The sequence below is a fragment of the Amblyomma mixtum genome, chromosome 8 (assembly GCF_055824585.1).
Source record: "Amblyomma mixtum isolate Tamu chromosome 8, ASM5582458v1, whole genome shotgun sequence".
Lineage (NCBI taxonomy): Eukaryota > Metazoa > Arthropoda > Arachnida > Ixodida > Ixodidae > Amblyomma > Amblyomma mixtum.
The window spans coordinates 135,349,806-135,364,493 of NC_143019.1; the positions used below are offsets into that span (position 1 = coordinate 135,349,806).

Sequence of the window (14,688 nt, forward strand, 5' to 3'; positions counted from 1 at the left end):
ATTTCTTGAAGCAATTGCAGGCAGAGGAAGCAGGGAGTCTTGTCCCTTCACCGCCCCTCTTTCCAAGGGTCTATGCGGTAAAGCCGCAGTGTTTAAAGGCACCAGTTCAGTCCTGCGGCAGCATTTCGTGCTCGCTCAGTACACATTTGTTTCACTCTGTGCTTCTGAAACTTAAGTTCATTTTATTTTTACCTATACAGCTGCTGACGTTAGGAAGCAATGTGTCAGCTATTTCCTCTAACCTGGCATTGACTGCGAGCCGTGGCCTACCTAATGCGCCGCTCAGAGAAGTAGTGTGGCAGCGGGAAGAGCGCTAGTCATTGGAGCGCCTGTCTTGTAGAAAAAAAAGTACAATAGATGATAACACCTTTTTTTTTAATTCCACAAGTGAATATACAGCCGAAGTTCGCAAGTGGAGGAAAAAAGAAACGCTGGAAATGTTCGAAGGGTGACATCGTGTTAAGGGTGCCATTCGAGCGATGGCATATACAAAATGTTTGAAAAATAAATACCGCATTTTCGCAGCAAAAAAGCAGCGCTTACACGAGACAAAGAAGTGTGGGGATGCGACGCGTTTGCCGCCGCCTCTGATTTAAAAGGGAAACTGCATAGGTTTTAGAAATACACGAGCTTGAGATGATAGAATGTGTGAAACTTGCAGGTAAAGCATGCGAAGTCTTTTTGGTTTAGCGCTTGAAATAGTGAAGTAGTCCCTGATTCAAATCCGGACGACCTTTAAGGTTCTCCGCAGCGCACAACGCCAAGTTGGGAGGGGGGGGGGGGGCGCATGATGACGTCATCGAAGGTATCGGTATACATTTCCAACGCGCAAACGCCTGCTTTGAAGGAAAAAAAGGAACGCCATCAAAGGCAAACCCTGCCGAGAGTTGATTGGCAGCGTCTAACGAGTCAGGGCAGGGTGTGGCTGACGACAGTGGTAATGTAAGGCAGACCTTCCGTGACGTCACGCTGAACTTACGTGCACACCTCCAGTGCATTGAGCAGCAGCGCAAAATTCAATCGTCCATTACGTAACTACTTCAAATGCTAGTGCAAAAACAATTGGCATGCTTCACGTAAAGCCTATTTAGATTCGAATCCTTGAATATCACGAAATTCTCAAAAAAGTGCTGCAGTTGCCCTTTAAGGGCTGTTTTTCGCCACAAGATCTGGCATTAACCAGCAACACTTTTTACCTTGTTAATTCACGTGTTCTTGCCCATTTTCCACGCGTCGTAAAATGGCTTTTCCGCCTTTCACTTGCAACGACAGAAAAAAACTGTAAAAGAATGCTCACAGGGTATTGATCCGTCCATCTTTCGTCTGCCCGCTTGAAATGTCGCCTCCGGCCACTCCGAGGCGCTTCAAATCCCAGTTGAAAGAAGTCCATTCACAAACTTGCTCCGTGCCGAAAAGAAAATGTCTCTACGATTACACTTTCTCATTAGTGCTTTTGAACGTTACAAAACTTAGAAGCCTCTACTAACACGGGTGTGGGGCATGCTCGGACGTTTCCTCGTTGTGGGTGACGGCCAGGTCACGTTAACCGCGAGTTTCCCCAGCCCTATACGTAGACGCTCACACCAGGAGCTAGCCACATACAGTTCCGCTGTTAAACTTGTAAAGGGTTTCGGCTTACCATTCACACTTAGCTGCGCAAAAAGAAACGAGGACCAAAGCGAACAAGAAGACACAACACAAGCGCAGACTATCAACTGAATTTTTATTCACGAAAGGGAAGCTTTTAAAAGCGTTAGAAAATACAAAATCGAAACACAACAATCACTACCACGCGTGCAAAGGAAACCTATGACATATCATTCCTGCTTGAAATACGAACACAACAACAGGATAACAAATGCAATCACATCAAGCCAACCCCCCGTACTGTCTGCTCGTACTCAATAAACTGCGCAGAAAAGGAACCTCCTTTTCCTGCAGGCTGACCGACTGTGATGCGCACAGAGCTGCGTAGACGGCCGGCGTTGTTGGAAACGTCGACAGGTGTGCTTGGCGAGTGCTCGAAATATTTGCCAGGAACACGAGCAGTGGCAACAGACGTGAGCTCTGCTGCACATGTGGAACAGTCATTGCGAAGTGTAGTGCGTAGGCCAAGCAGGACCCAAGGGTAGGCGCTCAATCCAGTGTGAAGGGAGAACCAGCGCTATAAGCGAAGCCTTCAGTTGCCGAGGAAAGCCGTCGACCTTAGAAAATCTGGTGGTAAAAGATCGTCTTGATGTTATGGACGGGTAGGTTGGCGAATAATGCGAAGTCGAAATGACGACCACGGTCAGAAGTAATGGCGGAACGAGCACCACATCACCAGTTATCACCACGTGACGGCCGCCTACAACATGAAAAGCGTCGCGCATGGACGAAGCGTCAGTAAGCCGGTTTAAGCGGTCACGGGTGGCGCTGCGCTAGCTTGTCTGACGTCACGCCTGGAAAGGAGGAAATGTCTTATCGCCGAGGAAAATGCTTTTATATGTCAAGGATTAATCACCGCAGTCGTGGCGTAGTGGCTAAGACGCCCGTCTCGGCTGCGGGAGGTGGGGTGTTCGACTCCCACCGCCGGTCACTCGCTGGTTAAAAACTGAGTACAAGTGCCTGTGGACTGTGCACTTGGGAAGCTCCGCTGCATGGCGGTGCACACAGCGGGCTCGGTTGCAAACCTGAGCCTGTTTGTAAGTGTCACAAGCCTTAATTAAACAAAAAATCGTGGAGCTTTCTTTTTCTCTTTTTTTTTTCAACGCGCTCTGTGGTTAGAGAAACAAGTGATTTTTTTTTTTTTGCAGCTTACCCCAAAGATTACCGCCCATGATTTTTATGGTTTCAGTTCCATATGATTTTGCCCATGGCGTGGGAAGGTGTTGCCCCCATTTCTGAAACTAATACCCCTGTCACACGGGCATTTCGAAGGCCCTCGAATCGATAGCCTATCGACTCGAAGGCGATCGAGCGCTGCTACACGGCCAGTTTGAATGGCCATCGAGTCAATAGTCTATCGAGTCGACGGAGCAGCCCGGAACTCTATCGAGATTTCGAGGGCCTTCGAGCGTTGCCCAAGGTTGCTAGCATTGCTTCGAACGACAACAAACATGGCGGCGCCCTTCAAAGCCGGACCCCTCGCTTCGGACTGAATTCTCGTTGTTGCTGCCTTTTTCTGTCCGTTCACTGGTCATAAATGGGGCACCGGTCTTTCGCTTCGTCTCATCTTGCCTAGAAGAAAACGTATAAGTGATAAATTTGCTTTATTTTTTATTTAGAGTGACGATTCTGCCGCTGTTAGGCCTAAGAGAGGCGGTTTGTTGACAGTAATGGTTCCCGTTTTGACTACCAGATGGCGCCACTAGAGACTAAGTTTATTTTTGCCTCTCTGCTAGCATACGCTGAACTCAATGTGAGAATGCGCCTGCGTTTAGCGTACGTAAGCGTGCATACGCTCGTGGTACGTAGACAGCATAAATTTATGCTCTTTTCTCACTGTATCTGTGTACGTCGCGAGCGGCGACGTGGTGCGCAAAGCGAGAAGCAGCAGCGGCGCGGCCGTTCCAACTCGCCCGGGCGTCAACAGATGAGAACAGGTCCTAGTTTTTGCGGCGAGCGAATCCGCTTCGCTTGCCGGATTTTTGAACAAGTGTGAACGCGCCTTATGACTGCAAGAAAGTGTATTTCAACATTTAGTTAAGTTTCGTCAATATATTTTTGTTATTTGCGCGAAACCGAAAGCAGCGATTGTGGCGCCACACGAGCTTGGCGTAAGACACGAGAACGATTTCAATGGCCATTGAGATTTGCCGTGTAGCAGCTCCACAACTCCCTCGAGTTCAATGGCGATCGAAAATCTCGATGGCTCTCGACTCGATGGCCATTGAAACTGGCCGTGTGACAGGGGTATAATATACCGCCAGCGCCAAGAGACGTTTTAGTACACCGCAGCTGAAGGTCCTGTAACAACATTCAATTTTGCTATCAGTGTGACTGACAGGCGCAACACATTTTTTTTCGCGCCTTTTGCCTGACATGTATCTTCCTGGTACTGTCGGTCAGCAGAATTGATACATGGCGGACATTTCTGCCCCATGTCTTTTTGCCGCCTCTCCCTTTTGTCCCCTTTATTTGTAAATGTCCTAAGCGTTATTTATTATTTTTCTTTTTTTCCTTCCCCATTCATTGCCGAATGGATGACGGCGAAAAAAAAGAGCTTCACGGCATGACCAGGGTGCTTGTTTCCCATTTGCGGAACATGCTGAGTGTGTCGCATGTAATTTCACAGGTCTGATTTTGGCAAAGCATATATGTTGGTAGCGATAGTCAAAAATTACTCAGTGAGCACTGGAGGACTTCGCCGAGTGTGTCATGTCAGTATAACGTAACCGTGACATCAGATGTCGAAATTAAAGCTTGGCTTATGACTTTTTCGAAAGTTTTGTAATAACTGAACAGTTATTATGCATGTTATCGCGGAGGTCTCCGTCTTAGCCGGGCCGTTTTCTCGGCAATACATGTAGTGAGGCTCAGGGCAGGCGAACACTACATGTTGTTTTTCCTGCATTGCTATGGCAAATAGGCAATTAAGCGAAATGTCTGCCATTATGAAGAAAGGATTGCGAAGCATGAAGTTGACATTTCTTGAAGCAATTGCAGGCAGAGGAAGCAGGGAGTCTTGTCCCTTCACCGCCCCTCTTTCCAAGGGTCTATGCGGTAAAGCCGCAGTGTTTAAAGGCACCAGTTCAGTCCTGCGGCAGCATTTCGTGCTCGCTCAGTACACATTTGTTTCACTCTGTGCTTCTGAAACTTAAGTTCATTTTATTTTTACCTATACAGCTGCTGACGTTAGGAAGCAATGTGTCAGCTATTTCCTCTAACCTGGCATTGACTGCGAGCCGTGGCCTACCTAATGCGCCGCTCAGAGAAGTAGTGTGGCAGCGGGAAGAGCGCTAGTCATTGGAGCGCCTGTCTTGTAGAAAAAAAAGTACAATAGATGATAACACCTTTTTTTTTAATTCCACAAGTGAATATACAGCCGAAGTTCGCAAGTGGAGGAAAAAAGAAACGCTGGAAATGTTCGAAGGGTGACATCGTGTTAAGGGTGCCATTCGAGCGATGGCATATACAAAATGTTTGAAAAATAAATACCGCATTTTCGCAGCAAAAAAGCAGCGCTTACACGAGACAAAGAAGTGTGGGGATGCGACGCGTTTGCCGCCGCCTCTGATTTAAAAGGGAAACTGCATAGGTTTTAGAAATACACGAGCTTGAGATGATAGAATGTGTGAAACTTGCAGGTAAAGCATGCGAAGTCTTTTTGGTTTAGCGCTTGAAATAGTGAAGTAGTCCCTGATTCAAATCCGGACGACCTTTAAGGTTCTCCGCAGCGCACAACGCCAAGTTGGGAGGGGGGGGGGGCGCATGATGACGTCATCGAAGGTATCGGTATACATTTCCAACGCGCAAACGCCTGCTTTGAAGGAAAAAATGGAACGCCATCAAAGGCAAACCCTGCCGAGAGTTGATTGGCAGCGTCTAACGAGTCAGGGCAGGGTGTGGCTGACGACAGTGGTAATGTAAGGCAGACCTTCCGTGACGTCACGCTGAACTTACGTGCACACCTCCAGTGCATTGAGCAGCAGCGCAAAATTCAATCGTCCATTACGTAACTACTTCAAATGCTAGTGCAAAAACAATTGGCATGCTTCACGTAAAGCCTATTTAGATTCGAATCCTTGAATATCACGAAATTCTCAAAAAAGTGCTGCAGTTGCCCTTTAAGCGCTGTTTTTCGCCACAAGATCTGGCATTAACCAGCAACACTTTTTACCTTGTTAATTCACGTTCTTTCCCATTTTCCACGCGTCGTAAAATGGCTTTTCCGCCTTTCACTTGCAACGACAGAAAAAAACTGCAAAAGAATGCTCACAGGGTATTGATCCGTCCATCTTTCGTCTGCCCGCTTGAAATGTCGCCTCCGGCCACTCCGAGGCGCTTCAAATCCCAGTTGAAAGAAGTCCATTCACAAACTTGCTCCGTGCCGAAAAGAAAATGTCTCTACGATTACACTTTCTCATTAGTGCTTTTGAACGTTACAAAACTTAGAAGCCTCTACTAACACGGGTGTGGGGCATGCTCGGACGTTTCCTCGTTGTGGGTGACGGCCAGGTCACGTTAACCGCGAGTTTCCCCAGCCCTATACGTAGACGCTCACACCAGGAGCTAGCCACATACAGTTCCGCTGTTAAACTTGTAAAGGGTTTCGGCTTACCATTCACACTTAGCTGCGCAAAAAGAAACGAGGACCAAAGCGAACAAGAAGACACAACACAAGCGCAGACTATCAACTGAATTTTTATTCACGAAAGGGAAGCTTTTAAAAGCGTTAGAAAATACAAAATCGAAACACAACAATCACTACCACGCGTGCAAAGGAAACCTATGACATATCATTCCTGCTTGAAATACGAACACAACAACAGGATAACAAATGCAATCACATCAAGCCAACCCCCCGTACTGTCTGCTCGTACTCAATAAACTGCGCAGAAAAGGAACCTCCTTTTCCTGCAGGCTGACCGACTGTGATGCGCACAGAGCTGCGTAGACGGCCGGCGTTGTTGGAAACGTCGACAGGTGTGCTTGGCGAGTGCTCGAAATATTTGCCAGGAACACGAGCAGTGGCAACAGACGTGAGCTCTGCTGCACATGTGGAACAGTCATTGCGAAGTGTAGTGCGTAGGCCAAGCAGGACCCAAGGGTAGGCGCTCAATCCAGTGTGAAGGGAGAACCAGCGCTATAAGCGAAGCCTTCAGTTGCCGAGGAAAGCCGTCGACCTTAGAAAATCTGGTGGTAAAAGATCGTCTTGATGTTATGGACGGGTAGGTTGGCGAATAATGCGAAGTCGAAATGACGACCACGGTCAGAAGTAATGGCGGAACGAGCACCACATCACCAGTTATCACCACGTGACGGCCGCCTACAACATGAAAAGCGTCGCGCATGGACGAAGCGTCAGTAAGCCGGTTTAAGCGGTCACGGGTGGCGCTGCGCTAGCTTGTCTGACGTCACGCCTGGAAAGGAGGAAATGTCTTATCGCCGAGGAAAATGCTTTTATATGTCAAGGATTAATCACCGCAGTCGTGGCGTAGTGGCTAAGACGCCCGTCTCGGCTGCGGGAGGTGGGGTGTTCGACTCCCACCGCCGGTCACTCGCTGGTTAAAAACTGAGTACAAGTGCCTGTGGACTGTGCACTTGGGAAGCTCCGCTGCATGGCGGTGCACACAGCGGGCTCGGTTGCAAACCTGAGCCTGTTTGTAAGTGTCACAAGCCTTAATTAAACAAAAAATCGTGGAGCTTTCTTTTTCTCTTTTTTTTTCAACGCGCTCTGTGGTTAGAGAAACAAGTGATTTTTTTTTTTTTGCAGCTTACCCCAAAGATTACCGCCCATGATTTTTATGGTTTCAGTTCCATATGATTTTGCCCATGGCGTGGGAAGGTGTTGCCCCCATTTCTGAAACTAATACCCCTGTCACACGGGCATTTCGAAGGCCCTCGAATCGATAGCCTATCGACTCGAAGGCGATCGAGCGCTGCTACACGGCCAGTTTGAATGGCCATCGAGTCAATAGTCTATCGAGTCGACGGAGCAGCCCGGAACTCTATCGAGATTTCGAGGGCCTTCGAGCGTTGCCCAAGGTTGCTAGCATTGCTTCGAACGACAACAAACATGGCGGCGCCCTTCAAAGCCGGACCCCTCGCTTCGGACTGAATTCTCGTTGTTGCTGCCTTTTTCTGTCCGTTCACTGGTCATAAATGGGGCACCGGTCTTTCGCTTCGTCTCATCTTGCCTAGAAGAAAACGTATAAGTGATAAATTTGCTTTATTTTTTATTTAGAGTGACGATTCTGCCGCTGTTAGGCCTAAGAGAGGCGGTTTGTTGACAGTAATGGTTCCCGTTTTGACTACCAGATGGCGCCACTAGAGACTAAGTTTATTTTTGCCTCTCTGCTAGCATACGCTGAACTCAATGTGAGAATGCGCCTGCGTTTAGCGTACGTAAGCGTGCATACGCTCGTGGTACGTAGACAGCATAAATTTATGCTCTTTTCTCACTGTATCTGTGTACGTCGCGAGCGGCGACGTGGTGCGCAAAGCGAGAAGCAGCAGCGGCGCGGCCGTTCCAACTCGCCCGGGCGTCAACAGATGAGAACAGGTCCTAGTTTTTGCGGCGAGCGAATCCGCTTCGCTTGCCGGATTTTTGAACAAGTGTGAACGCGCCTTATGACTGCAAGAAAGTGTATTTCAACATTTAGTTAAGTTTCGTCAATATATTTTTGTTATTTGCGCGAAACCGAAAGCAGCGATTGTGGCGCCACACGAGCTTGGCGTAAGACACGAGAACGATTTCAATGGCCATTGAGATTTGCCGTGTAGCAGCTCCACAACTCCCTCGAGTTCAATGGCGATCGAAAATCTCGATGGCTCTCGACTCGATGGCCATTGAAACTGGCCGTGTGACAGGGGTATAATATACCGCCAGCGCCAAGAGACGTTTTAGTACACCGCAGCTGAAGGTCCTGTAACAACATTCAATTTTGCTATCAGTGTGACTGACAGGCGCAACACATTTTTTTTCGCGCCTTTTGCCTGACATGTATCTTCCTGGTACTGTCGGTCAGCAGAATTGATACATGGCGGACATTTCTGCCCCATGTCTTTTTGCCGCCTCTCCCTTTTGTCCCCTTTATTTGTAAATGTCCTAAGCGTTATTTATTATTTTTCTTTTTTTCCTTCCCCATTCATTGCCGAATGGATGACGGCGAAAAAAAAGAGCTTCACGGCATGACCAGGGTGCTTGTTTCCCATTTGCGGAACATGCTGAGTGTGTCGCATGTAATTTCACAGGTCTGATTTTGGCAAAGCATATATGTTGGTAGCGATAGTCAAAAATTACTCAGTGAGCACTGGAGGACTTCGCCGAGTGTGTCATGTCAGTATAACGTAACCGTGACATCAGATGTCGAAATTAAAGCTTGGCTTATGACTTTTTCGAAAGTTTTGTAATAACTGAACAGTTATTATGCATGTTATCGCGGAGGTCTCCGTCTTAGCCGGGCCGTTTTCTCGGCAATACATGTAGTGAGGCTCAGGGCAGGCGAACACTACATGTTGTTTTTCCTGCATTGCTATGGCAAATAGGCAATTAAGCGAAATGTCTGCCATTATGAAGAAAGGATTGCGAAGCATGAAGTTGACATTTCTTGAAGCAATTGCAGGCAGAGGAAGCAGGGAGTCTTGTCCCTTCACCGCCCCTCTTTCCAAGGGTCTATGCGGTAAAGCCGCAGTGTTTAAAGGCACCAGTTCAGTCCTGCGGCAGCATTTCGTGCTCGCTCAGTACACATTTGTTTCACTCTGTGCTTCTGAAACTTAAGTTCATTTTATTTTTACCTATACAGCTGCTGACGTTAGGAAGCAATGTGTCAGCTATTTCCTCTAACCTGGCATTGACTGCGAGCCGTGGCCTACCTAATGCGCCGCTCAGAGAAGTAGTGTGGCAGCGGGAAGAGCGCTAGTCATTGGAGCGCCTGTCTTGTAGAAAAAAAAGTACAATAGATGATAACACCTTTTTTTTAATTCCACAAGTGAATATACAGCCGAAGTTCGCAAGTGGAGGAAAAAAGAAACGCTGGAAATGTTCGAAGGGTGACATCGTGTTAAGGGTGCCATTCGAGCGATGGCATATACAAAATGTTTGAAAAATAAATACCGCATTTTCGCAGCAAAAAAGCAGCGCTTACACGAGACAAAGAAGTGTGGGGATGCGACGCGTTTGCCGCCGCCTCTGATTTAAAAGGGAAACTGCATAGGTTTTAGAAATACACGAGCTTGAGATGATAGAATGTGTGAAACTTGCAGGTAAAGCATGCGAAGTCTTTTTGGTTTAGCGCTTGAAATAGTGAAGTAGTCCCTGATTCAAATCCGGACGACCTTTAAGGTTCTCCGCAGCGCACAACGCCAAGTTGGGAGGGGGGGGGGGCGCATGATGACGTCATCGAAGGTATCGGTATACATTTCCAACGCGCAAACGCCTGCTTTGAAGGAAAAAATGGAACGCCATCAAAGGCAAACCCTGCCGAGAGTTGATTGGCAGCGTCTAACGAGTCAGGGCAGGGTGTGGCTGACGACAGTGGTAATGTAAGGCAGACCTTCCGTGACGTCACGCTGAACTTACGTGCACACCTCCAGTGCATTGAGCAGCAGCGCAAAATTCAATCGTCCATTACGTAACTACTTCAAATGCTAGTGCAAAAACAATTGGCATGCTTCACGTAAAGCCTATTTAGATTCGAATCCTTGAATATCACGAAATTCTCAAAAAAGTGCTGCAGTTGCCCTTTAAGCGCTGTTTTTCGCCACAAGATCTGGCATTAACCAGCAACACTTTTTACCTTGTTAATTCACGTTCTTTCCCATTTTCCACGCGTCGTAAAATGGCTTTTCCGCCTTTCACTTGCAACGACAGAAAAAAACTGCAAAAGAATGCTCACAGGGTATTGATCCGTCCATCTTTCGTCTGCCCGCTTGAAATGTCGCCTCCGGCCACTCCGAGGCGCTTCAAATCCCAGTTGAAAGAAGTCCATTCACAAACTTGCTCCGTGCCGAAAAGAAAATGTCTCTACGATTACACTTTCTCATTAGTGCTTTTGAACGTTACAAAACTTAGAAGCCTCTACTAACACGGGTGTGGGGCATGCTCGGACGTTTCCTCGTTGTGGGTGACGGCCAGGTCACGTTAACCGCGAGTTTCCCCAGCCCTATACGTAGACGCTCACACCAGGAGCTAGCCACATACAGTTCCGCTGTTAAACTTGTAAAGGGTTTCGGCTTACCATTCACACTTAGCTGCGCAAAAAGAAACGAGGACCAAAGCGAACAAGAAGACACAACACAAGCGCAGACTATCAACTGAATTTTTATTCACGAAAGGGAAGCTTTTAAAAGCGTTAGAAAATACAAAATCGAAACACAACAATCACTACCACGCGTGCAAAGGAAACCTATGACATATCATTCCTGCTTGAAATACGAACACAACAACAGGATAACAAATGCAATCACATCAAGCCAACCCCCCGTACTGTCTGCTCGTACTCAATAAACTGCGCAGAAAAGGAACCTCCTTTTCCTGCAGGCTGACCGACTGTGATGCGCACAGAGCTGCGTAGACGGCCGGCGTTGTTGGAAACGTCGACAGGTGTGCTTGGCGAGTGCTCGAAATATTTGCCAGGAACACGAGCAGTGGCAACAGACGTGAGCTCTGCTGCACATGTGGAACAGTCATTGCGAAGTGTAGTGCGTAGGCCAAGCAGGACCCAAGGGTAGGCGCTCAATCCAGTGTGAAGGGAGAACCAGCGCTATAAGCGAAGCCTTCAGTTGCCGAGGAAAGCCGTCGACCTTAGAAAATCTGGTGGTAAAAGATCGTCTTGATGTTATGGACGGGTAGGTTGGCGAATAATGCGAAGTCGAAATGACGACCACGGTCAGAAGTAATGGCGGAACGAGCACCACATCACCAGTTATCACCACGTGACGGCCGCCTACAACATGAAAAGCGTCGCGCATGGACGAAGCGTCAGTAAGCCGGTTTAAGCGGTCACGGGTGGCGCTGCGCTAGCTTGTCTGACGTCACGCCTGGAAAGGAGGAAATGTCTTATCGCCGAGGAAAATGCTTTTATATGTCAAGGATTAATCACCGCAGTCGTGGCGTAGTCATTCTACTTCCAGCCACCCAGCGTGACGGACGCAGAATCATGGGCTCCCACGGAGCGGCGATAGCGGCCGTTGCCGGCCGCGGAAACAGGTTTGCCAGCGACGCTGATAAGGACTACGAGATCGTGCTGCCTACCCTGCCCACCGGACGTGTTGTTTTAAACACGGTTTTTCTGCACGGCGACGTGCGTGTGCGACCCTACAGGGTCGAAGACTTCAGAGACGCCCTCGCTAACGTGGGTGCGCTCCCCGACGTCGTGGCGTTGGGGGCGTACCAGATTAACCACGTGTGGGCGGTAACCTTCAGCAGTGGGGATGCCGCAAAGAAACTGGCCGCCATGAAGGAGCTCGAGGTTAAGGGACGCCGCTGCATCGTCTTCGACCCAGAAGACCACCAGGTGAAGCTTCGCCTGCACTGGATGTTGCACGGCGTCGCCGACGAGGACATCCGGACAGCTTTCGCGGCGTTCGGCAACGTGACCGAGGTCACCCGGGAGCGGTGGCGCGTCGCCGGCATGAAGGAGAAGGGGTCCACCACGAGGACCGTGCTGCTAAAGATGAAGCCTGGCATGAAGGTGGATGACCTACCCCACCAGGTTCGTGTCGCCGGCGAGTTGGCTCTCGTGGTGGTGCCCGGGCGGCCGATGCAGTGCCTGCGCTGCGGCGGGACGGGGCACGTGCGCCGTGATTGCAAGGTGCCCAGGTGCTCAAAGTGCCGTCGCTATGGACACTCCGAGGCTGACTGCGTGCGCACCTACGCGTCGGCAACCGGCCGTGTAGCGGCGAGCGACTCCGCAGAGCTCATGGACGTCGTCGAAGCGGAGGAAGCAGCGAGCGGTATCGACGACGCGGGCAAAACGGACGGGGTGGCGGTTCAGCCAGCTGTTGCTAGTAGCAACACCGACACGGCTGTCGCACAGGAGAGCGGGTCGCCAGCTGCTGACTCGCCTTCGACGCCAGTGGAAACGCCCAACGATGGAGCGAGCCCGCCCGTGCACGTGGACGTGGAACGCAAGGCGGCCAGCGAGAGCCACGACGACAAGGCCGACTCCCGCGTGAACGTCGGCGTGACTACACCTGCGAAGCGTTCGCACGCCGAGACCAAGGCCAACGGGGAGAAGGCAGCAGAGCCCAGCGTGGAGGAACCGCCGGCAAAGACGCCGCAAGCGCGACGGCCCAGCCTGCGGCCGCGCCCGAAGGTCCCGACTGATAAGCGTGGCGGCGACAAGGCGCCGCCTGACCAGGAGCACGTGCTCGCGCCGGGTGACACCGGCGGTGACGGCATCGTCTAGCGACATGCTGGACGCGAGAGGTAAGCACCATGCTTTCGGTCTCCTCTTCCTAAGTTAAAATGGCTTCTGCAACTCCGTTTAAAGTCGCCACCCTAAACGTTAGAGGCCTGGCAGGTAAAAGAAAACAAAGCCAGCTGTACCGACTTGTAACGGAGCAAGATATCGATATACTGGCAGTGCAGGAGACCAAGGTCGACGGGGAGGAGGAGACCGGGAGCATGGTGCGACGTTTCACGTCTAGGTATTTTGCCGTCGTTAGCCATGCTGTAGGCACATCGGCTGGCTGTATTCTTTTTGTTAAGAAGTTGCCGGGGATAGAAGTACACGGCCATCATTCGTGCCTGTCGGGTCGATACGTGTCCATCGATTTTTCGCTCTGTAACATCGACTGGCGCATTGTTTGTCTGTATGCACCTAATGTGGTTGATGGCCGAGCCGCGTTTTTTGAAAGCGTCGAAGAACGGCTTCGCACGGACAGGCAGCTCATTGTTATGGGCGATTACAACTGTGTTCTTAGTGCGCGCGACAAGACAAGCGTCCGAGGTTTCAGGGATAAAAGCACCGAAGTGTTGTTACGAATGATTGTGAACTGCAACCTCGAGGATGTAGCAGAGTGTCTTGAAGGAACGCGTGCTGTAAGGTACACACGATTCGAGGGCACAAGTCACGCACGGCTAGACCGAATTTATGCATCCGCGGAAACGGTCCCTAAATGCAATAGTTATGTAGTTCTGCCGGTTTCGTTTTCTGACCACTGTTTGGTTCAATGCTGCATAGGATTCATTAAGAAGGGGAATGGTTTTTCATGGGAAATGTGGAAGTTAAATGAGAAGCTACTCCAGGACGAATTTTATAACCGTGCTGTAAGGGAAGAAGTAGCAAAAATAGAACCAAGTAGTACCATGAGGATTTGGCAGCAGTGGGAGCTCACTAAAGAAACTTTAAAATTAAAAGCAATAGATAGAGCCACCTGTATACGTCATGAAGCAAAAAAAGAGGAAATGGAGCTAAAGGCACTGCTTCAGAAGATGATAAAACAGGAATGCCGAGCGCCTGGTAAATGGATAGAAGACATAAGGAAAGCCAAACAAAAGTTACAGCTTATCGAAGAAGAACGTTATCGGGGAGCGCTGGTGAGGGCAAGGGCAGAAGACATGGCCGCAGGGGAAGCGCCAACGAAACGAGCGCTTGGTTTAGAAAAAGCCCGCGCCGAAAGAAACCACATAAACGAAATAGAATGGAGAGGTGTTTCTAAAACGGACATCGATCATATCAAAGCAGCTTTTTTCGAGCATTACCAGGCGCTCTTCGCATTGCATCCGGTAGACGTTGTCACTTTTAAGGAGGCGTTTCTGGCCGAGATGCCGCGCCTGGACGACGAAACTAAAGACAGATTAGAGCAGGCGATAACTCAATTGGAAGTTGAGCAGGCAATAGATAGTTTAAACCCTGGTAAGTCGCCTGGACCGGACGGGTTCAGCGCGGCATTCTACAAAGAATTTAAAAATGTAATTTCCCCGGTCTTGCAGGTAATCTTTAATGAAGCCTATAAAGTAAAAGCACTGCCTCCGTCCTATGGGTCGTCCCATACTGTGCTTATTCCCAAGACGGACGACATAGACAGATTTCGATT

The 14,688-nt window shown here is 49.4% G+C and overlaps 1 protein-coding gene across 1 annotated transcript; it reads left to right on the top strand.

Moving 5' to 3' along the window:
- The first annotated feature begins 11,765 nt into the window (after positions 1 to 11,765).
- Positions 11,766 to 13,055, top strand: LOC149334545 (uncharacterized). Its single transcript, XM_089556268.1, has one exon. It carries the CDS (start codon positions 11,805 to 11,807, stop codon positions 13,053 to 13,055), a length of 1,251 nt encoding a protein of 416 aa, XP_089412394.1. The 5' UTR covers positions 11,766 to 11,804.
- Positions 13,056 to 14,688: the final 1,633 nt, after the last annotated feature.